Genomic DNA, 24,599 nt, shown 5'->3' with positions numbered 1-24,599 from the left:
TTAGTTTCACTCGGGCTAGCCCAAGGACCACCGAATCCTCCTACGCCAACAAACGAGGGGTTCGAGTGTTGGGCGGCGTCTTTTGATCTATCAAAGTGCTTGGGGAACTTTATAGGGCGTCACAAGGCAAACCACTTGAGTTATCTATATGGCCGGATTGTTGCAAAGCCACTGAAAGCGTAAGTGCTGGATGTTGGCCGAAAGTCTATCCTTTCTATTCATTGTTTCCTCAAGTTCTTAAAATGTATTGTCCTCTTTTCGCGTTACCACCTCCTCCACCGGTGACAACAAATGTTGAGGGATCGTTAACCGATCGCGATACACTAGTTATGAGGGAGCATTATTGAATAACAAATTATAAAGTCTTGTTAACATATTTGGTTTATGAAATTAAATATCTTATTTGCTATTATCTTGCTAATAATCTGTTTTGGTTTACCTTTCTCTATATGGTTCAAATAATATTTATAATCTTAATGACATTTCCATATGTTAAATTATATTCAAATGAGGTTATTCGTATGTAAGAAAAACATGTTTTGTGTTGTAGTTAAGAGGTTGGTATGAACATTTTACATGCAACGACTAACTATATTTACAATATTAATTTAAGAGTCTGTAGAGCATTCACATAGGAGTCTGAGGGCGTAGACAACTCTCGGGGAATGAGTTCGTCCAAATACGTACAAATTTCTTTTAATGTTATATATTAATGTATTTTTGCATCGTATACGTAGAAATTTCACCATGGTACCTATAGAAAACCCAAACTTGAGTGACAGACAATCGGTCGTTCGTCCATCAAAATTTTCTGAACCAATACAAAAAAGTTTCTGGCTACGCCCATGAGGGTTTCTGCATCCATCTCTATCTTTTATTTTAGAATTTTTGTTCTATTTTCATTCTCATTGAAATCCCATCTCTCTATCTAAGTTTTATAGATTTTTAAATATTGTTTCACTACTATGCATCATCTCTATAATTTAAACTGTATAAGCATTCACATTTCACATCACCTTCTCTAAAAGTGAATTATCACTAAATTATATAGAAAAGTCTAGTTCAATTTAACCAAAATTTAAAATGTGGGTTTTAAATCTTAATGGGCCTATAGTTGCTACTTTAGAGTCAAGCCCGTTACATTTAATCATATACAAACATCTATAGACTATATTAACAAGATAGATTTTTTCACAAGATTTTAATGTATCTTTCTTCTTTTTGAATACTGACACCGAAAGAATCCTGTGACAAGAGTAGGAAGTATTCAAGTAATGGTCATAGACTATCGACACGCGTGTAAAGAAGCAAAGTCTTTAAGTAACTAGTTCAGATCGGTTTATTAAAGACTTGAATCAAGATGGGTTAAACAAACTCAAGCTTGAGCCCGAAATCGAGCATAAGTTAAAGCTTCTTTATTAAACGAGCCCGAGACTGAGTCTTATACACCAAGCTTAATCAAGCTTGCAAACCTGAACGAGCTTCGTTATTTATACAAAATATTAACTTATATTTAATATAACAAATAAACATTCACATAATTAATATTAAAGAGGTTATAACCCCCACAAACACCTGTATATAGATTAAAAAAAACAAGACATTTAATAAATAAGTTGAGCTCAAATTTGAAAAATTAGTCATGATTTGTGTTAGAGCTTTAGAAAAAGAGTTGTAGATGGTCCGAGCATGAGCTCAATCCCTATTATGTTAAAACAAGTTGAGCTCAAATCATATCAAATTAAGCGAGTCAACATCAAATCTAACAAGTTAATACTCAACTTGACTCATTTAACCTAGAATCCATCAACTTGCATAATATGCTTAAAAAAAGTCAAAAGAACAAGTGGGTTCCCTTAGGTGTGGCAATCTAAGATGGGTAAAAATTACATCATCCTATATATTACTCGTTAAAGTTAAAATCGAACGTATTAGACGAGAACCCCAAGGTTTCGTGCTCGAGGAACAGATATGACAAGTTCATCAGTTATACAAATTAGCCATTTAAATTTGCTATCAATATTAATTTTGATGGTATGTATGAACATTACTGACATCAAAATTAATAGAGTAAATTACTGATTTTATTACGATAGAAGTTCATAATCAATTTATTTTCTCTTGATTAGATTAAGCTACATATTTTTAAAAGACACATTAACTATATATCATAAAGATACCAAAAATCATAAGATGTTTTACAGTCTAAAAACAATTCAAATAATCAATTTATTTTTGGTTATGTTTTTATATGTTGAGCTTTCTTAAAGTTCCAGTTGATGATCATTTTTTGTTTGCTTCTCGTTGGATTCCATATCAAAATGTCAAATTCATATTAATGAATTAATACTTTATCGCAGAAAATACTATTGAGAGTGTGACACTTTATCACGTTGATTATTCATTCATTTTATTTAAAATGGGATATAATAAAAATTAGTATCTTATTTATTTTGAAAAAAGATATATATATTATTTAAATTAAAAAACCAATTTGATAGTCTAAAGAATAAACGTGTCTTGGGTCTCATCAAACCATAAGTATATTATTAACTTTCATAAATATTATTTATAATTAAAAAACCAATTTTATAGTAAAAAATATAAACGGGTCTTGGGTCTCATCAAAACCATATAGCTTTTAAACCGTGTTATAACATCTCATTTATTTATGAAACAATTTATCATCAAATCATAAGTATATTATTAACTTTCATACAGTAAAAAAATATAAATTCATAAAATAAATAAATATTAGAACAAACAATATAAAATAATCTCCCTTAATACGGGGGATAAAAACTAGTTTAAAATATAAATATGTATTGTTATACTCAAAACTGAAAAAAAGAGATTGTATACAGTATACTTGAATAATTAGTATATTAAAAAATAGTTTTAGACACATTATTATTATTATTAAATAAATTATTTAAGATCATATTATGAATGCAAAAGAGAGATGATAATACAATTATTTTAAAGATATTATGTGATATCACTATTTATACTTTTGAGTTGTGTTAAAAATTTATGTATAAAAATAAACATAAAAATGTCTCAACTAAAACTAGAACTCACAACCTCTTGGTTAGATGTTATACCTTTTTTGCCACTAGACCAAGCTAGTGGTTATGAAATTTTATTGAAACATTGATTATACACAACTGTTTTTCATAAAAATACATATATTTTTTTTAAAAAAAATATTTCGGGCCTATGGCCCTCTTCTACCCGGCCACACCCCTAGCCCGGCCCTGATACGTTACATCCATGTAGAGTATGCGTCGATGATGGATCTTTAGCTTTCGAAACCATTAATTCCAACAAACATGATAAGAACGATATGCCATATTGACTCTTCTCACAAACTCCGCCTTATGCCATATTTAAAATAGGAGGTTGTCATTTTTAGGCTTGGTTTGAAATATTCAACGACTTCCACCTAGGTGGTGAGGCTACTTATACAAACATTTAGCACTCGGATTAACCTATGAATATTCTATCGGTAATGAATCCCAACAAAAGACTGAAAAGTATGAACAAGAATCTAATTCAAAATCTTATCTTCAACATCAACGACGGCTCTAAGGTATGAAAAGTCTGGGCGAGAATTCAAACCGAAATCTTATCTTTAACATAAGCTGACAGATTATATCAACGGATCTTCCATTGGTGAATTATTCCCTCCAAAGAAAACATAAATCCGCAATTCCCTATACAAAATAATAATTATTTTATGTAAAGTATATGATATTGTTTAAGTAATTTATAAATTTCTTTAGCCTGAATATATAAACCAGTGTATATTATTTTGTTTGGGTCCTCCGATTTTGCTTAAAATGAAGTTATCTAAGTAGCATGTGACACTTAATTTCATTAAAGGACAAGTGTCCTTACGTATACTATACTCCAAAACGGCACTTGTTTCTATATGGAATACTCATTGAACGTGAATATCATAAATGAAAGTGACGAAATTTATGTAATTTTTTTGTTCTATAGCAATACTCATTTAAGATATCTTGTTTACTAAGTTACAAGTCATAACATTTTCACTCTTAACTTTTTCACTCTATATCATGTTATGTACTCATCTATATATCATGTTATGTACTTGTAATCGTTATCATTGATAAATAAATATCTAGTAGTCACATGGTCAATTAAGAGGATGTTAATTGATAAAATGATTTTATTTGTCACATTGATAAAAAGTGAAACTATTTTTATTTGGGTAAAATGATTTTTGTTAATTAAAATCATAACTCGTTGGCCGATCGACGGTAACTCATTGGGATAGATAAAAATGAATAGATGCTCACATGTCCAATTAAGAGGATGTTAATAATAAAAATGGTAAACTCGTTGATGGATAATAATTTCACTTTCATTTGTATAAGCGTCGTAGATGTACTTGATTTCACTCTTAGCGAAATGGCGAAAAATATCTTCATTTTCATTGTGACAACCTTGTTTAAGTAACCAATCCTTAACTTCATATTGATCCCAATTATTTAACAAATTTGTGAAAACAAAAACAAGCTGCCAGTTGAGTTTAAAAGAATCAAGCTTGTGTGCAATAAGTGAGCTCAATCTGTGATGCAGTGGTTTCAGCAGCCATCCACTACTCATCATCCTCATCCCACACTTGATCCTGTTAGTTATAACTCAAACTTCAAAAAAAAAAAAAAACTTATTAGCAAGAAAACCAACCTCCTTCCTGAGATCTAACTTTCTTGGCATATTTTCAACCTCATCCACAACCATCATTGCTTCCGTCCACCACCCTTTCTTACAACTGTCCATCGGGCTTTCAGTTACAAACTCATCACTTCCATTGCCATTGTAACTCGAGTCAGGTAACACTTCTGGTGGGACCGGCCGCAGGGGAGACCGGTAACCTATGAACATCAGTTGGTTCATAGGTTAGTTACATTAATATTTCCAAAAAAAAAAAGATGAAATTAGATTTTTAACCTCTGCAATCAGGGTCATAACACTTTTGATAATAAGCAGCCTTTTGTAAGTCCACCACACACATCACTGAAACATATAGCAAACTATTCATATTGTGGATAACAAAAATGACTTTATGTTATTTTATACAAGTTACCATGATTGCTCTTGTGTTGTCTGCCAATTCTTTCGCAGAATCTATTTCTTAACATGCTGTATACCATTAAACCGTACTCTGAGAACCAATACCAGCTTCGAATTTTTCCTAAATTGTGAAACCAAATTTAGTTATATGAAAGCTTGTTAATGAAGAATGTAAGATATGAAGAACAACAAACAACCTTGTACATTTCCTATGGTAGCAATATATTCAACAAACTCGTCTAATGCTGGAAAAGGTGATTTTCCACTCAAGTAGCCGTTACTTGAGCTATCAGTTGGCACAAAATCGCGAGTGGATGGTTTATAGTAGTCATTATTTCTCTGCCAAAAACAAATCATGAGTAACTTCACAAGACTGAGGAAATAAAAGAAATTATACAATTAAATATTTGTTTTATATAATTAAAGAGCTTTAAGAACTCTAGCAGCCAAACATTTAACTTATTTGTTTTATGCATTTAATATCATTTGAGGGTAGTTTTGTCATTTATAATATGTAATTTTGTGATTACATGTATGTAAATTGGTTATTACATGTTACTTGGTTATCACACATATGTAAACTATACATGTATGTAATCGCAAAATTACATATAAAAAATGACAAAACTACCAACAAAATTATATTAAATATATCAAATAAATAAATGATTGGTTGTTTAGAGTTCTTGAAGTTCTTAAATTTTTGGTGTTCTAAAGAAATGCAAACCCTATATCTGATCATAATATATATGTGTGTGTGTGTGTGAGAGAGAGAGAGAGAGAGAGAGAGATTTACCTCGATATCAAAATGCAAAACCTTCACACAATCTAAATCCATTTTGCAGACTAGAAGCTTTTCACAGTCAGAATCAATATTGCAAATCAATGATGCCATGAACACATCTTCCTCAATCTGGGATGCATAAATAATAATGATATAAGTAATATGAGATACACAAACATACATACATTTATATCTATACTTATGTGTATAATATGTATATATATAGAAATATTGTCAAGATGCAGTTGCTTCGTACCATTTCCTTACATTTAAACCGTCCAGTGGGTACAAGCACTGAACTTTTGCCTGCTTTAGATGATAAATACAGACGAAAACAACGGTTTCTAGAATAAACAGCAGTGTCAACAAAAAGATGACAAGGGCCATCGGGAGAGCTTGAATCTTTTGAAATAAATAACTGTTCAAATCTTTTATCTTTTCCTTTGGTACAGTGAATCCGTGTACAAACCTATTAACATTAATAACAATTACAACCAAGCTTATAATATTAGTGTTTAATAAGAGTATTACTTAAATAAAATTTGGTGTCTAGATACCTCTGCAACAAACGCACCAACATGCGTGTTATCCTTGAAAGCAAGCCCTGGTAAGCGGATAATCAAGTGTCGGGAAAACTTATCTGTCAACAAAACACTGTTAAAAAACTGGATAATAAAATTTTCAAATGTTATCAGTTAAATGAATTGTTAAAAAAATATACATGTAGAATAGATAGGCCTGTAGGCGAAACTAACTTTCAAAGAATCCTTTGTGAACATTCAGCGGTAAGTTCATTTATTTAAGAAACGAACACAAACAAAAAAAAATTATTCCATTAGTTAAATGAGCGGACATGAACATGTCTTGTTTGTTAATTTAAATTCGTTTATGCTTGTTTGTTTACATTCATTTATGATCATTAGTTAGTGTTTGATTAACTTCATTTTGTTTACGTTCATTAATATATTCATGTGAATGTTTTACGCCCATAACAATTTAGTCTTGCTTTAATAACATTTTCGGTACAAAATATTGTTGTTCACATTTACTTTCAATTGATTTTAGCTCAATTATATTTGTTCATCTATGTGCAGTTGTGTTGTTTATTTGTTTGCGTTCGTGAACCATTCGTTTATATTGTCAACTGACAACATAAACGAACGCAAGCACGTTCCTTTAACTGTTCGTGTTCGATCGTTTAGATAAACAAACGAACATAAGCATAAGCATTCTTCTTTCGGTTCGTTGACAGGGGCAAGAATAGAAATTAACTTGTACCTATCATTGAAAAGGCAAGTTCAACAATCTAGTTATTGTCTCCTTCAATAGAGTACTTCTCAAGCACAGCTTCAAAAGTAATTAATATGAGAAGATCAACCATTTCATCCCCATTCTTCTCGGGATTTTCTTTTATGTTGAACTCCAAATCGTAATAAAGGTGACATGGCAATCCCTATAATAATTCATCAAACATATATTACTTCCTATAAGCAACAATAATTTATTTCCTAGAAAATACAAAGCCTAACCTCTTGAATAACTTCATAATGGTGACGAAATTTAGCACTCATGTTTATGTACCTAATTATCAACAATCAATTCAAATAAAAAAAGCAAATACATATTGTAACCATTAACTAGTAACAGTTACATATGCACCTTCGCCAAAACTCTTTATACGTTGAAACGAGAAACCTTCTTTGTCCGGTGGCATGATCTTGGTAACTAAAAATATGTGCACCTTTGTGATCTTTCAAATACTTCATAGCCTCATCTTGTCTTGGAAACGTGGCCTACACGTCCTCTCTTCATAAGTGTACCGCCAAAATAACCAATTAAACATATGCTAATAACCAATAAAATGCTCAAAGAATATCATGAAAAAGTTAAGGTTAAAGGACCTAAATTTATGTTGAGCAGCGAGTTCAACACGTATCTCATGTAATAATCTTAATAACCGAGCTGGCCTTTTTGGAGGCACGCCTTGTGGAGAACCGTAGAAGACAACAGGAGAGAACTGGTTTCCATTGTTTAACTTCTTTTTTCCAATAGTTGTCGGTGTATAGAACTGGAACAAAACAAGACTTTCAGTTTGATGTTTCGATAAAGATATAAGATCATAAAATATTCGGAAACAGATGAAATTACATTCTGAATATTAGTTGCAGATTGCTGGTTCTTCCCATTTGAACCTGCAGTGGATGTTGATGGATCTTCATTTGATTTCTGTTGATTTAATTTATGTTTTTTGGTTTTTCTTCCTCCTGCAGCTGCTGATTCTGAATGAGAAAACAATAAGCATTTTATCATTTTAAACATGTGCGCTTAACACAAGTATCAAGTAGGGGTGTGCATGGGTCGGTTTGGGGCGGTTTTGAGCCAAACCCATAACCATAACCGATATGTCGGTTAATGGATATCAATAACCATAACCAATCCATTATGGCGGTTTCGGTTAATCGATTTTGAAGGTTATAACGAGTCGGTTTGGGTCGGTTAACCGTAACCAAAACCATGTATCTACGCCTAAAAAAAATGACATTACATAGTCCAACAAAATATATAATCCATAATACTAATACCAAATATTTATAAAAAACGGCAACATATAATCCAACAATGAAATTCCAAGTTAATTTAATAACAAACGTTGAACCAAAACCATCGAAATGGCATATTCCGACCATATGTTCGGTGGAAGTTAGCCTCAAACATATTGTTGGTTAAATAAATGGGTCGGTTCGGTTATGGCGGGTTTGGAATTATCTTTAACCAAAACCGACCCATATTTGGCGGTTTTTGAAAATTCACTAAACCGACCCGCTGGTTATCGGTTCAAATTATATCGGTTATGGTTCGGTTAAACGGTTATGGCGGTTAAGTTGCTCACCCCTAGTATCAACACATGAATACGACTCGTTTAACTATTTTATATCTCATGTCTATAACACACCTTTAAGTTTAGCCTACTAATTCAAATACGAAAGTAATATGAATGAAAATGGGTTCAGACTCTTACGAGGAGGAGATATGCCGCACTTGAAGCACTCAAAGAGGCGATCGACGTCATCCATGGCGGCAAGGTCTGTAAATCAAATACCCTTTAAATTGATTTTGCAATCTGCAATTATTTCACATCTTAAACCCCTAAATTAAAATGCCCTTAAAATTTCCCTTTTTACTATGTATGTATCATCGGGTTTCGGGTTAATCGGGTGGTCGGGTTTTTCTTAAAAAATATCTAACCCACGACTCGACCTAATTAATGTTCGGGTTATTCGGGTTAACTTTGTTACTTTATAATTGTAAGTTATTGTTTTGTGTTTGTAACTTGTAGGTTGCAAAATTTATAATTCCTATAATTACGTATATAGGCATGTCAATGAACTGAACGGACATGAAGAAAGGTATGTCACTATGTCTGTGTTTTCTCATTTAACATTTAACGAATACGAACACTTAATCGAACATATATTTGTGTTCATGTCCGTTAGTTAAAAACTAAACATATTCGTGTTTGTTTATGCTTGTTCATTTAAAATCTAAATGAATAGTTCACGAACATAATTAAACAAAGATAAACAAATATAAAGGAACATATATGTGCATACATTAACGAACACAAACATATATAAACGAACACATTTAAATAAACACAAACACACATAGAACATATTAAGGTGATATAATTTCTAAATGCATATAATATTTAAGAATTTTCTATTAATATGTAAACGAACATGAATGGATGTAAAGAAACTAAAATGAACGATCATAAACGAACGTTCACGAATATAGATGAACGAGCGAAACATGTGTTCATGTTTGCTCGTTTAGTTAAATGAATACAACATAAATGAACTTTCCGTCGAGCGGTTACTGAACAAACATAATAGTTAACTTCTCTATAAAGCCTACATTATTGCCTTTATGGTGCTTATTTCACATATTAATCATTTATGTAAAAGTTAAGTATCACCATTAATCGGGTTATTCGGGTTAACCCGACTTTTTTTCCAAAAATGAATACCCGAATAACCCGATTAATATTTTTTGACCCTATTAACAGGACCCGAATTTGCTTATTCGGATTCTGGTCGGGTCAGGTTAATCGGATTCGGGTATTTTGGACACCCCTACTTGCTTGGTTAAGCACTGGATGGTTAGAAAGAGAGAAAGCGGTGAACACGTGTGTGGCTCAAAACCATGGGTTTAATAAATAGTAATTTTAATGAGTGAGTGAGAAAAAGGTTACGTTAAATACTCAAAAACCTATATATCATATATCAGAAAAAAGATTTTATTTATGAATGGATAGTAGATAATCCATGTGACCATGTGATGCCTCTGCACTTTACATAGTTATATTATGATATAACATTATATGTGTATGAATATTTGTACGGTTCTCTCTGAATTTAATTAATCTCTCTCTTACGAAATCACATAAAAGGAAAATATATATATATATATTATGGACACAACTTTATAGTAAAGCACCAATATAAACAAAATTTAAATTGTATATTTAATTTATGAAAGAAATGTTTTTATAGACAAGTAATAACAAACTTCGGCTATAATGTCAATATGAAACATGTTTTTGTATGTAAAAGGTTGCAAACGTTGTTTGAGAACTTATGATTGGAGTTTTGGTATCATCCTTTCATATGATGTTAGGTCCAACTCATTCTCATGTTATGCTTTGTAGGTTTTAATCAAACTCAGTTAGGTATAAGTAAATGTACAGTTATCAAGAATTCAAGAGACTAGAGATCTAACAAGTGCCAAGTTTTAATATTAAACGAAAAATATGCTTTTAAGATATTGTTGCTCTTATGATCATATTAGGTTTATTGTTATGAGCTCACCAGTCAGTAATAGATTTTTGGTATAATTTTAGACTTACGTGTCAAGGACTGAGATCGAAGCTATTATTTTAGAGTTTTTTTTCTTACTAGTCAGGCGTTCAATTTCCTCACGCTCTGACTGCAGGATTTTAACTGTATATTACTGCAGTGGGCCTTCAAGCAATAGGTTTTTCACGAAACAAGAGATGGTGAGTTTGGGTAACCTAGCGCTTTCTATGATCATGGATGCCTCAAATTGTCGGGCTTTTTTCGTGGTTGATTAAAAGAAATATATTATAAATAGTTTGGTGAGACTGCTATTTTTATTACACACGCAACTTGTGTTTGCCATTTTACATGGGACTATATCAGCCAATTTTTGAGCAAAAGTTTAATGTTACCTAATGTTTTGTCTTTTATAATGTATTGTTTAAATATATATATTTAATTCGATTATATATCATGAAAGAAACAAAAGTAACATGTAATATGTCCAAATAGAAGATATTAAATCCTTATGTTCTATAATATTAACCGATCAAGTTTTTCCTTTCGTTAAAAAGACTTAAATAAAAGATATTTTTATCAAATAATACAACTAACAATATCTCAAAATAACGGGGCCACTTACTATATTATTAAAAACATCCCAATTTTCTTATTGACTCTTTTTATATTTCATAGAAACATCCAAACGATTTACAATGAAGTGGCAGGTAAGCGGGCAACAAGCTGTGCCGCAACCCCCTTTTGGATAGCAAACCCAATCCGATTAAAAACAAAGTTTTGATTCTTATGGGCTGATACATATTAAAAAAGATTTCACAATGGATCATTATTGTTACCGACACAAACACCTAACGCTGGTTAACAAAAGAGATGAGTTTAATCATCTTTAGCTTGGACTCGATATTAGACGAGTCGATTTAAGATGGATGAGCTTTCACGGGGGAGCCACAGACTTTTCAAAAACTCTACCAAAAGACTAAATAAAGTCTAGTATGAACCGAATAATACAAATTAAAATAAAAACATCCAAAATAATGGGGCCACTTGCATGATCATCGACATTGATAGTTTGACACCAACACCATTTAAGGCCACTTACCTAGTGATATCTTTAGCTCAGACTTGAAGTCAGACGAGTCGATTTCAAACAAGTTTTTATGAGCGAATAATACAAATTGAAATAAAAAAATATCCAAATAAAAAAAAATTGGCATTCCACTCCATATCGCCAATGACATCGGCACCATAGTCTATTTAACGAGCAAGCCAAGTCATCTTCAGCTATAAAAGTTAGACGAACTGACTGCATCACAAACTTTTAAAACAACTAGACCGATACCCGCACCCATACCCAACCCGATCCCAATCCCACCCTACGTAAGACTATGTGTTGTGGTTGAAACTCGTCAATAGATTCATCCTATCATCTTACGCCACATGATGCTAGCTGAACCTATCCTTCACCCTTACCCACCCCCACCCCCACCCCCACCCCCACCCCCTGTTCACTTGAGCCTATTGTGGTAAGTTAACCATTAGACTAGGGGTGGCAATCTTGACCCAAACCATTTCAAATGAGTCAATTTGGGTTGTTTTAAAATTCAAATGGGTTGATTTGGGTCATAGGTTTTAATTAAATGGGTCAAAATGGGTCACTTGAAATTTCACATTCTTATTTTCGGGTCAAAATGGGTTGACAAATTTAACTATATGGGTCGATATGGGTTAGTGTATTAAGGAAAAGTGACATGTTCGGGTTGAAACGGGTTTTAAATTGGAACGGTATCGGTTTAGGTTTCGGCTCGGATCAGGTTTCGTGCCGACACGAGTTTTATCACTGGATGGGTTGGGTTTCGGTTTCTTGCGAGTTTTTGCACTGGACGGGTCGATTTTGGTTTTTAAAAAAGTTTTCGTCGACATTTCGGTTTCGGTTGATTTGTCGGGTTTTTTTTTTGACGAACGAGGATAACGGCGAAAATATTTTAGTTTTTTTACTTTTTTCGTTATTCATTTATATTTTGAGTTATGATTTTTTTATTGTTTTTTTTGAATTTTTCTTTGAGGGATTTTGATCTTAATAAAAACCCTCAAAAAAAAAGTTCAAAACAATTAATAAAAAAATCATAACTCAAAAAATATAACAAAAATGAAAAATGTAAAAAAACTAAAACGTTTCATCTGTTGTCCTCATTCAAAAAAAATCGACAAATTAACCGAAATTGAAAAGTCGACGAAAACGAAACAAAAACATGCTGAAACAAGCTGTTAAGTGCTGAAACAAACTGAAAAATCGCTTAAGCAAGCTGTTAAGTGCTGAAACAAACTGAAAAATCGCTTAAACGAGCTATTAGGTGCTAAAAGGAACTGAAAAATCGCTTAAACGAGCTGTTAGGCGCTGAAACGAACTGAAAAATCGCTTAACTAACTGTTACGTGCTGAAACGAACTGAAAAACCGCTTAATCGAGCTGTTACGCGCTGAAACGAACTGAAAACCGCTTAAACGAGCTGTTACGCGTTGGAACGAACTGAAAAACCGCTTAAATGAGCTGTTACGCGCTGAAACGAACTGAAAAATAGCTTAAACGAGCTGTTACGCGCTGAAACGAACTGAAAAATCCCTTAAACGAGCTGTTACGCGCTGAAACGAACTGAAAAATCGCTTAAACGAGCTGTTACGCGCTGAAACGACTGAAAAATCGCTTAAACGAGCTGTTACGCGCTGAAACGAACTGAAAAATCGCTTAAACGAGCTGTTACGCGCTGAAACGACTGAAAAATTGCTTAAACGAGCTGTTACGCGCTGAAACAAACTGAAAAATCACTTAAACGAGCTGTTACGTGCTTAAACGAACTGAAAAATCGCTTAAACAAGCTGTTACGTGCTGAAAGGAACTGAAAAATCACTTAAACGAGCTTTTGCTATTAAAACGAGATGTAACGCGCTGGAAACGCGCTTATTCGTTGGTCCTAAAAAAACTGACTCGAAACTCGTTTTGACCTGTTCCAACCTTGACCCATTCTAACCCGAACCTGCTGACCCTAACCCGTTCCGACCCGAACCAAAACAACCCTTTTTTTAAGTGACCCGTTTCGACCCTAACCCGTTTCAACCCTAACCCGTTCCGACCCATGACCCGTTTCGACCCAACCCAACCCATTTGCCACCTCTACATTAGACCATCCTCTATGGTGAGAGGCTTCGAAGCCCCTCCACAGTGCCACGTCAGCGTCACGTAACCATTGGGGGCTTCGAAGCCCCAACTAATAATGCCCCACTATGGTTTAATGCCCATTGGCGCCAATATACATATATATCATATATGTATGTGTGTGAGAGGTTGAGATAGGAAAGTGAGGGGCCCCACCAATCCGTTCAACGAAGCCGGCCGTTCATACGATCCCACCCTCGCAGCCCAGCCTTCAACGGCGCTCCACCGCGGTGTTCCGCGCCCCAAAAAGCATCCCAACCCCGCGCCATAGCGACCAGTTTTAGCATCCCAAAACATCCCACCACTCACCATTAGCGCCCACAAGTGAGCCCGCGCCCTTCTCATGTTACGATTTACAAGTGGAAATCAAGAACTACAAGCGAACACACTCAAACAAAATACGAACTCACGTTTTGTGCTCAAAGAGCTTTTCTGATTTTATTACTCAAACTCACGAAAACCAAGATACATAGAAACAAAGAGAACTAGAGGGTTTATATAGACCCATAAAAACATAATCCTAAACGAATACAAAATGTTGAATTTGACTTTGAACCAAACACAACTTTATTCAAAAACTAATAAAATAGATAAACTTAAACTTATTCTCCAAGTAAGCATAAATACCCCTTGGACTTTTATGATCTCCTCCTTCCACCCCTCGAGATCGGTCCGTACCTCCCTATCCAACATTGCTCGTTTTTAACATCTCACGCCTCCGAAAACGGCCTACAACACACGGACTAAGTTTCTTTTTAATTTTATTTGGGTAAGTTTGGAATAAAACTCTCACCCCATCCTTTTCTACTCAACCAGGTTTATTTGAAGAAATTATGCAGCTTTTTCAACATTAAAGATAAGATTAGGAGGGAGTTTACAAGACAAAGTTGTTTACCAAACAGAATATGATACAAAACCATGTATTCAGTTTTCAAGAAACCAATCAGCATTATTTGGTTTTACTGAGGGTTGTTTGCCTTTATCTAGATGGGATCAATTATGCAACTTTTTTAAAGAAACAAGGTAAACAATAATAATAATAATAATAATAATAATAATAATAATAAAGTTGGCATTTTTATTTCAATAAAGTTGGCATTTTTATTAAAAACAATAATAATAAAAATATTAATGATGGTTTGCATTTAGGGCTGAAATTATATTTGGTTTAAATGCACTTGCTGGCAAGAAAATACTAGCTGATGGTTCAGCAGTTGGAGCTTGGGATCCTGCAAATGCCGAATCTTTGATCCGTTACACGGTTAAAAAAAATTACCCCATGTATGCTTGGGAGCTTGGTAAGTTTATTTACATGTTCTAGATTTTTTTATATATTTAGCGAAAATGATCTTAGTAGATGTTGCAAAAGTGTCAAAATGATTCATCGAACGGGTCAAAAGGGGTCAAGCATGGTTGACCGGAAACATTTTTTTAGTCAATGATGAAAGTTACACGTTTACTCCATTATTAGCCGTTAAATAACACTTTGAATGACTTTTGACTTATGCATATAGGCCTGTAAACGAACCGAACGAGGCATTTTCATTTCGTTCATTTAAAGTAACCGAACAAAACGATTGAAAACGAGTAAATGAAAAGAGTATTCTTGTTCGTTTTAGTTTGCTAAGAAAATGTACTTATTCATTTATGTTTGTTCGCTAACAGTATAAATGAATGGTTTGGTTCATGAATGTAAACGGACATAAACGAATGAACATAATTGAGCGGACAATAATGAAAAATAAACGTGAACATTAATATGTTGAGCCTAAAAATTAATAAGACTAGACTAAATTGTAATGGGTGATATTTTATTTTCATAAAATTAGACTAAATTGTAATGGACCTAAAAGATTGAAATGCATATATTCACGAACAAACTTTTGAACAAAACGTAAACTAACGAACACCAAATGACGAACATTCGCGAACATAAACGAACGAACGAGACATCTGTTCATGTTCATTCTTTAACTAAATGAACAAAATATGTTGTCCGTATTCTTTCTTTTATTAAAAACTGAACATAAACGAACTTCCTGTCGGATCACTAAACGTTAAGTTTGTTTGCATGCCCACAGATGTATCTTTTTATTTTAAAAGTTTAACCCGTTAGAAACAAAACATAACCTGAATCAACCCACTCATAACTAAAACGGGTCAAATTTGACGAGTCTAATTTCTATCATTTTAATTAACTTGTAGGAAATGAGCTGAGTGGAAGTGGTGTTGGGACAAGAGTATCCGCATCTCAGTACGCTTTCGACACAAAAACCTTAAAAACCATAGTTCAAACAGCCTATGAAGGTACCGAGCCAAAACCTCGAATAATTGCACCCGGAGGTTTCTTTGATGCCAACTGGTTCAAGGAGTTTATAGACCGCACGCCTGACACACTAGACATAATAACTCATCACATATACAATCTTGGTCCAGGTAAATATATCATATTTACAAATCAAACAAATTTATTTCATTTCCAAGATAACCATTTTGTAAAGTTTAAAACTTTTTTAATATTTTATAAAGGGGTTGATCAACATCTTGTTGAAAAGATTCTTAACCCGTCTTATCTTGATGGCGAGGCCGATACATTTAAGCAACTCGAGAACATTCTCAAGACTTCTACAACTTCTGCTTCTGCTTGGGTTGGTGAAGCTGGTGGTGCTTATAACAGTGGGCATAATCTTGTTACAAATGCATTTGTTTTTAGTTTCTGGTAAGCAAGTGTGAAAAGACGATAATACCCTTTACGAAGAGAATAACCGTTATTGGATGTTGGTTTGGTTTAGGTACTTGGATCAGCTAGGAATGTCATCTGTTTATGACACGAAAACGTACTGCAGACAAACGTTGATTGGTGGAAACTATGGCTTGCTTAATACCACAACTTTTGAGCCGAATCCGGATTGTTACAGGTTTGTAACTGATTTTAGTGTTGTTTGACTTTTGAGGTCAAAGTTGTAGACTTTCATGCTTTAAAGGTTATAACTTGATGGGGTTTTGTTCTTTATTACCAGCGCGCTTCTTTGGCATCGTTTGATGGGTAGAAATGTACTTTCTGCAAACTTTAACGGGACCAAGAAAATACGATCTTATGCTCATTGTGCCAAAGAATCAGTAAGCTTCCTATACTATTTGAACAATGTTGTGTTTATAATCTTGTTATAAAAATATTTATTTATAAAATTAAAAAAAAAGGGCAAAAATTTTTATAGGTGGGCCCCACTTGACTTGTCTTACTACCAGTTTGGGCGTGCATGGGTTGGTTTGGGCACAAACCGAAAATTCAGTATTTAAGTTTTTGAAACTCCTTCGTTTTTTTTTGGTTTCTGGTTTTGGCTCGGTTTTCATTTTTTTCAGTTTTACCATTTGGGGTTAAAATTCTTGGCCCAAAAAAAATTGGCCCGAAATAATAAACTTGGGCCTATATCTTTTTGTTAATTAATGATTAACTGTTTATTATATGTTTGGGCTTAACATTATATATATATATTTGTTAGTTGTATTTAGTTATAATTAGGGTTTTAGCCCATGTAGTTGGTTAAAGCCCATGGGCCTTTTATGGGTTGAAAGCTAGGGTTTGTTTGTGTATAAATAGATGTAGTTGTCTTTGTATTATTCACACATTCAAGTAATAAACATTACTTTCACAACAACCATCTTTTTCTTTACATGGTATCAGAGCTACGGCTCTCGATCCAAACCCTAGCCGCGATCTGACCCGAACCCAAGTCTGACCAGCCGTCACCAGCAGCCTTCAGATCTGAAACAAGCTCCTGCCTTGTTGTTCTGTCCTGTCACGAAATCCTTTTTTTTCGACCGTGAAAGTACTGTTCACCGACGAGCACTGTTCACGGTGGAATCACTGTTCACGCCGGAATCACTGTTCACCGGACTACTGTTAACGCCGGAATCACTGTTCAGACCGGAAATTACTGTTTCCGCCGGAAGTCACTGTTCACCGCCGGAAGTTACTGTTCGTTTGCCGGAATTTCTGTTCACTGTCGGAAAGCTACCGTTCGCTGCCGGAATTACTGTTCGCTGCCGGGATTTACTGTTCAAGACGAGTAACTGTTTACGCCGGAATCTGTTCCCGCCCTCCACCCGCACTTGTTACTGTTCACAGTCAATTTTCAGTTTCGTGTATCACTATGGGCGAAAATAAACACATGTATACATTTACTAAAGAGGAGCATGATCTTATTCAACGGTTTCTTACCTCCCAGTTGCCTCATCCTCAATCCAGCTCGGCACATTCAGGTAAACCTTCTAGCCTTGACTTATCATGGGTGATTGATTCTGGAGCCACACATCACATGACTGGGAATCGGGGTATTTTTTCTAGTCTTCAAAATGTTTCCCATGCACCGGTACGTCTTGCCGATGGATCTTCATGTCCTGTTCTCGGCATAGGATCCATCAGTAACTCGGAAAACCTAAAACTGTCTTCTATCCTATTTGTTCCTAAATTTCCTACCAGTCTTTGTTTAGTGAGTCAGATTACCAAACAAAACAACTGTTCTGTGACCTTTTACCCAACTCACTGCGTTTTTCATGAACTAGGAACAAACCGGGTAATTGGTACTGGTTTTGAATCAGGAGGTTCTATCGTATATCCCCGTTTTCGCATCCTGTAGCAAACTTATGTGATTCCGCTGTCAGGGAGGCTCACTGTCGGTTAGGTCATCCCTCTACAACGGTTCTGAGGCAAATGCGACCAGATTTACCACTTTCGTCTTCTAATTTTCATTGTGAGTCGTGTCAACTTGGTAAACATACCAGGCGTCCCTATCCCCCTAGGGTGCCCAATCGAGTCAGTTCTTGTTTTGAACTGTTGCATTCTGATGTATGGGGTCCTTGCCCTATCAAATCTACGTTGGGTTTTGAATATTTTATTACCTTTATTGATGACTATTCTCGCACTACTTGGGTTTATTTGTTGAAATCTCGTAGTGAGGTATTTTCCATATTTCGAGAATTTAATGCTTATGTTCAAAACCAATTTAACACCACCATTAAAACTTTACGATCTGATAATGCTAAAGAATATTTTTCCACCGACTTTTCTTCATACTTAAAAACCAACGGCATTATTCATGAATCAACGTGTGCTTATACATCTCAACAAAATGGTGTGTCCGAACGCAAAAATCGTCACATATTGGATGTTGCTCGCACAATCATGATCCAATGACGTGTTCCTCATCGTTTTTGGGGAGATGCCGTTCTCACTACCACATATCTGATTAACCGCATGCCCTCAACCGTTCTTCATGGTAAAACACCGTTTTCTGTACTATTTCCCAACGATGATCCATTTCCTCTCGCACCTAAAGTATTTGGTTGCGTCGCCTATGTTCATGACCATCGTCCGAAAACCATCAAACTTGATCCCCGAGCCATTCGTTGTGTCTTTCTTGGTTACTCATGGGTTCAAAAAGGGTATCGATGCTATAGCCCATCACTTCACCGATACTTTACTAGTGCCGATGTCACTTTTCATGAGTCTCCTTACTTTCCCGAGTGTTCCACTCCTGTTTCTGACCCGTTTCCCGACCTCGATATACCCACATCTCCCTTCCTCCCCACCATTCCTGTGTCGATTCCCTCTACCGATCCAATCTCTGTTGATTCTGACCCACCGACAGACCCTCCGCCACTGCTTTTCACATATGCTAGGCGAGGTAAGGGTCAAATATCAGAGACACTTGATTCACATTCAGGCCACAACCCCGAAATACCCTCAGATCCTCCGTCTGCATCCGAACAATCTACACCTCTCACTGATACATCCTTACCCGATCCGATACCTTTACCAGAAGCTACCCCTGAAGGCTCGGTTGTTCGCAAAAGGGTATTCTCAGGCATATGGCATTGATTATGATGAAACCTTCTCGCCAGTTGCTAAAATTCCATCTGTCCGTATTTGTATTGCTCTTGCTGCCATTAATCATTGGCCGCTCCACCAGCTTGATGTCAAGAACGCCTTTCTTAATGATGTTCTTGAGGAGGAGGTATATATGGAGCAGCCACCAGGGTTCGTTGTTGAGGAGGAGGCCTCGAAAGTTTGCAGACTACGTCGTTCTCTATATGGTCTTAAACAGTCTCCCAGGGCATGGTTTGGTCGATTCTCTAGTGTTATGGGACAGTTTGGGATGACTCGGAGTGCCTACGATCACTCTGTCTTCTTTAGACACCAGAAAGGAAAGAGGATTATCGTAGTTGTTTATGTGGATGACATTATAATCACAGGTGATGACGAGGTCGGGATCACCGAACTCAAGCAGTTTCTTCAGTCTCAGTTTCAGGTCAGCGACTTAGGTCGATTGAGGTATTTCCTTGGCATAGAAGTTTCTCGCTCTCCACAAGGAATACTTCTCTCCCAACGAAAGTATGTCCTTGATATGTTGACTGAATGTGGCTTACTGGGTTGTAAACCTGTTGATACCCCAATGCTTCCTACAAAGAAACTCCTCCCAAAGGAAGGAGATCCAATGAAAGATCCTGAGCGATACAGACGGTTGGTTGATAAACTTAATTATTTAACCGTCACACGACCGGATATCTCCTTTACTGTTAGTGTTCTGAGCCTGGCTGCGCCATACACCAGTCACTGGGATGCTGCCATTCGTGTCTTAAGATATCTTAAGACCTCACCTGGTTTGGGTATATTATACTCTGATCAGGGTCATTGTCGTGTGGGTGCCTTCACGGAAGAAGGAGATGGTCGGATATCAGGGTTCTCAGATGCAGATTGGGCAGGTTGTCCGATTTCTCGACGATCTACCACCGGATATTGTGTGTTTGTTGGAGGAAATCTTGTATCATGGAAGAGTAAGAAGCAACACACGGCTTCCCGGTCGAGTGCCGAATCGGAGTATAGAGCCATGGCAGATGTAACATCAGAGATGACATGGGTACGTCGTCTTCTCATAGAACTCGGGGTTGTTTCTAATGACTTGATGCGGTTATACTGTGATAGTCAATCAGCCATTCACATAGCCAAGAATCAAGTATTTCACGAGAGGACAAAACATATTGAGGTCGACCACCTTATCAGAGATCGAGTAGTAGGCACACAAACTGATCCTCCATCCATTCAACCAGTTCATGTGAAGACAAATTTTCAGCTAGCAGACATTCTAACTAAACCGCTCCGGAAAGCTCAGATAGATTTTATTTGTAACAAGTTGGGCATGATTAAAATCTATGCTCCAACTTGAAGAGGAGTGTTAGTTGTATTTAGTTATAATTAGGGTTTTAGCCCATGTAGTTGGTTAAAGCCCATGGACCTTTTATGGGTTGAAAACTAGGGTTTGTTTATGTATAAATAGATGAGTTGTCTTTGTATTATTCACACATTCAAATAATAAACGTTCATCTTTACAATATTAAAAACCAAAAACTGTCAGCCTCACTAAAACTACTATTCATCGTGCCATTGATTAATAGCCAGCCACCCATTACTTTGTCCTGAATATCAAACTTCCATTGTAGACCACACAAGTGTTTTCTCACTTCCCAACCAACAACTATTATTTGCTTCACCTCCTCATTTGCCGTCTGCTTTTAAAGGTGACAGTCAACTACAAATTTAGATGTTGATTCTCTTAATGGCGTCGACTCTGTCTACCGTTGATTTAGTTTTTTTCTCGACCTCGACATTTCTGTTTAAACGTGAGTTATAGGGTTTATCGTTTCTTTACTTTAATGTGCTTATTTATTTCTAAATTTAGCTCTGAATTTATCTTTCTTAATTTCTACAGCTTCAGCTATTGCAAAGAGGAGTGAAAGGTCAATCGTTTGGGGTATGTAATTAGTAATTAGCATTTTCAGCTTTTCGTTTCCGGTTAAATGGTTTAGGCGAGTTTGGATTTGGGTTTTGAAACTAATAATCGCATACTCTATTGTTATCAAGTTTTGTTCCAAACATTAAGCCGCTAAATAAATAATATTGTGCTGATGCTTTTGTTAGATTGTAGCACTTATTGGCTCTACTTTGTGTAATCCATTTATAAGTGAATCTGCAAAAATACATTTAATTATAAGTTATAACTACAATATTTAATTCAATTAATGGCTGCATATTGCATTTAGTAATTACTGTATTTTATTGCTTTCAGGTTTTTCATTAGTATATCAAATTAGCATTTTTATTATTTAGGCTTTTATGAGCATCAAACCACAATCTGCTGCTATGTTTCTTATTTCATTAGCTTCCGAGTTTCTTTTAAATTCTTACACATCGGCTTAATACTTTATAAAGCACCTTAGTAAATAGAGTAAAACAGTAGTTGTAGGGAAAGGATTTGTGTTCATTTGCTTAGTTGTTACTCACTTAAACTAAAAGCCTATTTTTTATTAGACCTGCAACTTTTGGACTTAGAATTATCATAATTATGAGTACAAACAATAGTTCCAAAGAGAAAAATATTTCACATGCTAGGAAAAGAATCACCAATTGTGTATATTTATAGTTGTGTTTAGCTTATGAAATATAAAGTTAACTTAAAGAACTTTTGGAATTTTGCAGGGTGTTGAGAAGCTGTAGGCTGCCAAACGAGTGTGGTAACATCATGATTTTGTGTTCGGTTACAAGGCCATATCATGTCATGCGATTTGAGGTGTTTGACAGCCGCATAGTAGGTTTTATGGGTCAGAAAAGTTAACCAAATAGCTCCAATGTGTAGTGATGGTGGCTGCCAAAACAATATTTCAAATGGGACAGCAAGCCTAGGTGTTTTGGCCTAGGTCTCGGGCCCAAATTGACGTGCACAGGTCAACTATTCTTAGTTGGGCATCTGAAGATCAAAACCTTGATGTTGAATTGCTAGCAAACATATTTGGGTATGACCAATTGAAGATGAAAACCTTGATTTTGAATAACTAGCACACGTATTTAGTGTGTTGTATGTTATTGATCCTAAACGCGTGTCATGAACTAGGAAATTAACCGTATATCCATCACGCCGCAACGCGCGGGTAAAGAACCTTGTTCAAAATTATAAACGAAAATCCATAAATTCTGTTTGGTTCGGTTTTTCGACTATAAGTACATGCAAAACCGAGACCGAGCCTAAAATTCGACTATAAGTACCATTTATCTTTATCTATGAAAAATGCAACGAAGGGGTAAAATAGTCATTTCTCACGACGCTCATAATATTTACCGCAGAAGGGAATAACACTACTACTGATCAACTTAGACAGCAAAGCTACAGTTGACATAAGCCTGTCTCTAGATAGCACTTGGAGTTCGAATAACCTCAAATCGCGTGTTCATTATCATCTTCATAAAGCAAAAACACCGCGCAGTTCCAAGATTAGTGGAAAAGACACGCGAGAAGAATGCCATTTAACGGCTAAAAACGGGGACTTACACAATCAAGTGATGTTGCTTAATGGTAAAGAACTGAGAGTGAATTCAAACGCGGAGATACCGCAGTCGGAGCCTTTGTATGTGGACTCTTTAGAGGCTATAAGTGTTGCTCCATTTTCTATTGTGTTTGCTCATATACCATATCTCACTTTGCATGCATGCAGTGCTTGGATGGTATAATTAATATATATACATACATATATGGAATGAAACTGAGAATCAGTTTCATTCTGTCTATTGATTAAATTATATATTCATAGGGTTTATTTTATTTTATTTTGTATTCATGAATCTTCTTAAGATGAGATGCAATATGATTGTTAGTTTATTTCAACATCATCATCATCGTACTCGGTATATCCCACCAATAGCTAGGGTCTGAGGAGGGTAAGATGTAGACAGCCTTACCTCTACCCCATAGGGATAGAAATGCTGCTTCCGGTGAGACCCCCGGCTCAACAGTAGTTTTGCATCAAGCCTTAGACATAAGGCACATAACACTCAACCTTGTCTTTCGGCTATCAACGCCACCACATGATGCCTGATTAACCTTCCGCCACTTTTAACATTAGTTTCACGAGATTAGTAAAATAACGTTAAAATTGTTAGTTTATTTGATAGCTTTTATTACTCCTATAATATATTATTATGTATTATTTTGAACAACTGTTATTGGCATAGATACAAAACAAACACTATTATGCAAGAATAATGTGACCTCAAAACATAATTAAAAATGGGTCAATGGTTAGTTAACTTATAACTAAAAAATGTTAATGTCTCATATGGATCATTGGTGTAAAAAAATGTTATATACATACAAAAAGAGAAGGCTGATTTAAAATTTTGTTTTAATAATAAAATTTGTAAAACACAGAAACCAGTTTGAAAGGGGAAAATTGATTGGGTCGATTTTAACCGGTTTCAACCAATATATTCTCAAACCGATTTCAAACTTTCGGATTGAGACTGCTTTCACCCAAACTGATTTCATTGTTCGTTTCAAATCAAACACCGTTTCTGAAACCTAAATGGCACATTCGAGATCAAAATTTTGGCCAGTGCTAATCTTAAAGGAGAGAGACTCGTCGTTTCATGTGACTTTATTGCCCCCAACATTATGTTTCAGAGGCACCAGGGTGATGATGTGAGACTACGCGAATAGATGGCGTTCACTAGTTGGATCCTTGAACTGAACATGTTTTATCTCACCGCACGGTTGTTCCTTTAGGCGAGTGTTCACGACGGTTAGTCTTAGATG

At 35.3% G+C, this 24,599-nt stretch overlaps 2 protein-coding genes and 1 pseudogene across 3 annotated transcripts in view; 2 read left to right on the top strand and 1 right to left on the bottom strand.

The window, feature by feature from the left end:
- Positions 1 to 24,599, top strand: part of LOC143568847 (110 kDa U5 small nuclear ribonucleoprotein component CLO-like) — a 277,562-nt gene that overhangs the window by 151,871 nt on the left and 101,092 nt on the right. The window lies entirely within an intron of this gene.
- Positions 4,487 to 8,972, bottom strand: LOC143567392 (uncharacterized; annotated as a pseudogene). The gene is made up of 14 exons (XR_013141405.1): positions 8,901 to 8,972; positions 8,036 to 8,157; positions 7,789 to 7,955; positions 7,547 to 7,693; positions 7,417 to 7,468; positions 7,166 to 7,340; positions 6,445 to 6,527; positions 6,144 to 6,356; positions 5,900 to 6,016; positions 5,301 to 5,442; positions 5,117 to 5,224; positions 4,981 to 5,046; positions 4,717 to 4,904; positions 4,487 to 4,657 (listed from the first exon to the last, which is right to left on the bottom strand). The product of XR_013141405.1 is annotated as an uncharacterized LOC143567392 (transcript).
- Positions 14,936 to 23,600, top strand: LOC143567383 (heparanase-like protein 3). Its single transcript, XM_077053825.1, has 7 exons — positions 14,936 to 14,979; positions 15,106 to 15,254; positions 16,162 to 16,392; positions 16,486 to 16,675; positions 16,749 to 16,874; positions 16,977 to 17,076; positions 23,135 to 23,600. The coding sequence occupies exons 2-7, from the start codon at positions 15,236 to 15,238 to the stop codon at positions 23,516 to 23,518; spliced, it is 1,050 nt and encodes a 349-aa protein (XP_076909940.1). The 5' UTR covers positions 14,936 to 14,979; positions 15,106 to 15,235; the 3' UTR covers positions 23,519 to 23,600.

Source organism: Bidens hawaiensis, unplaced genomic scaffold (genome assembly GCF_021521415.1).
Source record: "Bidens hawaiensis isolate Kalapana, Puna unplaced genomic scaffold, B.hawaiensis_p1.1 tig00001236_1, whole genome shotgun sequence".
In the NCBI taxonomy this organism is placed as follows: domain Eukaryota; kingdom Viridiplantae; phylum Streptophyta; class Magnoliopsida; order Asterales; family Asteraceae; genus Bidens; species Bidens hawaiensis.
Note: the sequence above shows the minus strand (reverse complement) of the source record. Positions and strands in the feature narration are given on the sequence as shown.

Coding starts and splice junctions, on each gene's coding strand:
- LOC143567383 (XM_077053825.1), top strand. Junction 16,393..16,485: donor CATATACAATCTTGGTCCAG/GTAAATATATCA, acceptor TATTTTATAAAG/GGGTTGATCAACATCTTGTT. Junction 16,875..16,976: donor CCGAATCCGGATTGTTACAG/GTTTGTAACTGA, acceptor CTTTATTACCAG/CGCGCTTCTTTGGCATCGTT.